The sequence below is a fragment of the Mesitornis unicolor genome, unplaced genomic scaffold, assembly GCF_000695765.1.
Source record: "Mesitornis unicolor isolate BGI_N332 unplaced genomic scaffold, ASM69576v1 scaffold5036, whole genome shotgun sequence".
NCBI classification, from domain to species: Eukaryota; Metazoa; Chordata; class Aves; order Mesitornithiformes; family Mesitornithidae; genus Mesitornis; species Mesitornis unicolor.
Window position 1 is genome coordinate 5,774 of NW_010192855.1, and position 1,241 is coordinate 7,014.

At 56.4% G+C, this 1,241-nt stretch overlaps 1 protein-coding gene across 1 annotated transcript in view; it reads left to right on the forward strand.

The window, feature by feature from the left end:
- The window catches only part of NOTUM (notum pectinacetylesterase homolog (Drosophila)), a gene marked incomplete at its 5' end in the record, with an annotated part of 4,984 nt that extends 4,789 nt beyond the window's left edge, over positions 1 to 195 (forward strand). The window contains one exon of the mRNA XM_010187255.1: positions 21 to 195. Within this exon, the coding sequence (XP_010185557.1) occupies positions 21 to 195 (175 nt within the window). The remainder of the gene's footprint in view (positions 1 to 20) is intronic.
- Between the last annotated feature and the right edge of the window lie 1,046 nt (positions 196 to 1,241).

Sequence of the window (1,241 nt, forward strand, 5' to 3'; positions counted from 1 at the left end):
CCCCTCCCCCGGGGCGCCAGCTGCCCCTGGCCCCCCGGCACCCCCTCCTGCCCCACCATCAGGGACCAGTTCACGGGGCAGGAGATGAACGTCATCCAGTTCCTCATGCACATGGGCTTCGACGTGCAGAAGATGGCGCAGCAGCAGGGCCTGGAGCCCAGCAAGCTCCTGGGGATGCTCAGCAGCGGGAACTAGGAGGGGTCCGGAGGGGTTCGGAGGGGACGAGCCCCGCTCCCGCACGTCCCGCGGGCAGACGCACGCTTACACCCACACACGCTCAGCCCTGCACGTGCCCACGTGCTCCCACGCTCCTCACACCCGGGGCGAGCCAAGGAAGAGGAAAACGAAGCGGTTTCTCGCACCATTGGACTGGAGGTCGTCACCGCCGCACCCCGGGGCTGGACACGGGGAGCAGCAAAGCCGTGGACCGCACCAGCGAGAGCCTTCCCCAGGCCCAGGGCTGCCTCCCTTGCCGCGGATTTGACATCACAGACCTGGTGTGTGTGGTGAAAAGAGCAATAACTGGATTTTCTTGTCCATCAGAAGTGAAGGGTTGATTGCGTCACTTCCTGGGAGTGATTGCGTCACTTCCTGGGAGTGATTACGTCGCTTCATGGGAGTGATTGCGTCACTTCCTGGAGGTCGGTGTCTGGTGGCCATTGGTAACCCGCGGAGCCAGGACGCGTGCGAGGGACGGACGCTCTTGTACTCAACTTACTCCCGTATTGTTCTATAAAGTGACTTTTTTATTACTGTTTTTTAAACTAAGCAAGAAATATAAATGATATTGTTTTGTAACATATTTTTTTTAAATAACGAAGAAACCTCTTGCTACTTTGGCAACGTGGACATATTTATTTTAATATGTAAAACGCTATTTATAAGGGCTGACCAGAGAACCGTACATATCTTTGTAAAGTTGTATATGCTGCTCGTTGGGATGGGTTGTGCCCGGGCGAGGGCCGAGGGTGATACTGACTGTTGTAATAAGTCGATTTCTGTGTGCCCGGCAGCGCGCTGTGTCGTCGTTTCTCTGACGAAGAGGTGGAGATGCGAGGTACAAGTACAGAGATTTTCTCCTGGTTCTGGTGTTTGCAGACGTGCGCAGCGTTTTCATGACCGGACGGGCGTTGTCTGGGGATGCGGGGAGGGCTTTGGGTCTGGTTCTGCAGCAGAGGCCTCTGTTCCTGTGAGAGGTGTTGGGTGAGACCCAGAGCGTCCCAAACCGGGGAGCTTTTGGG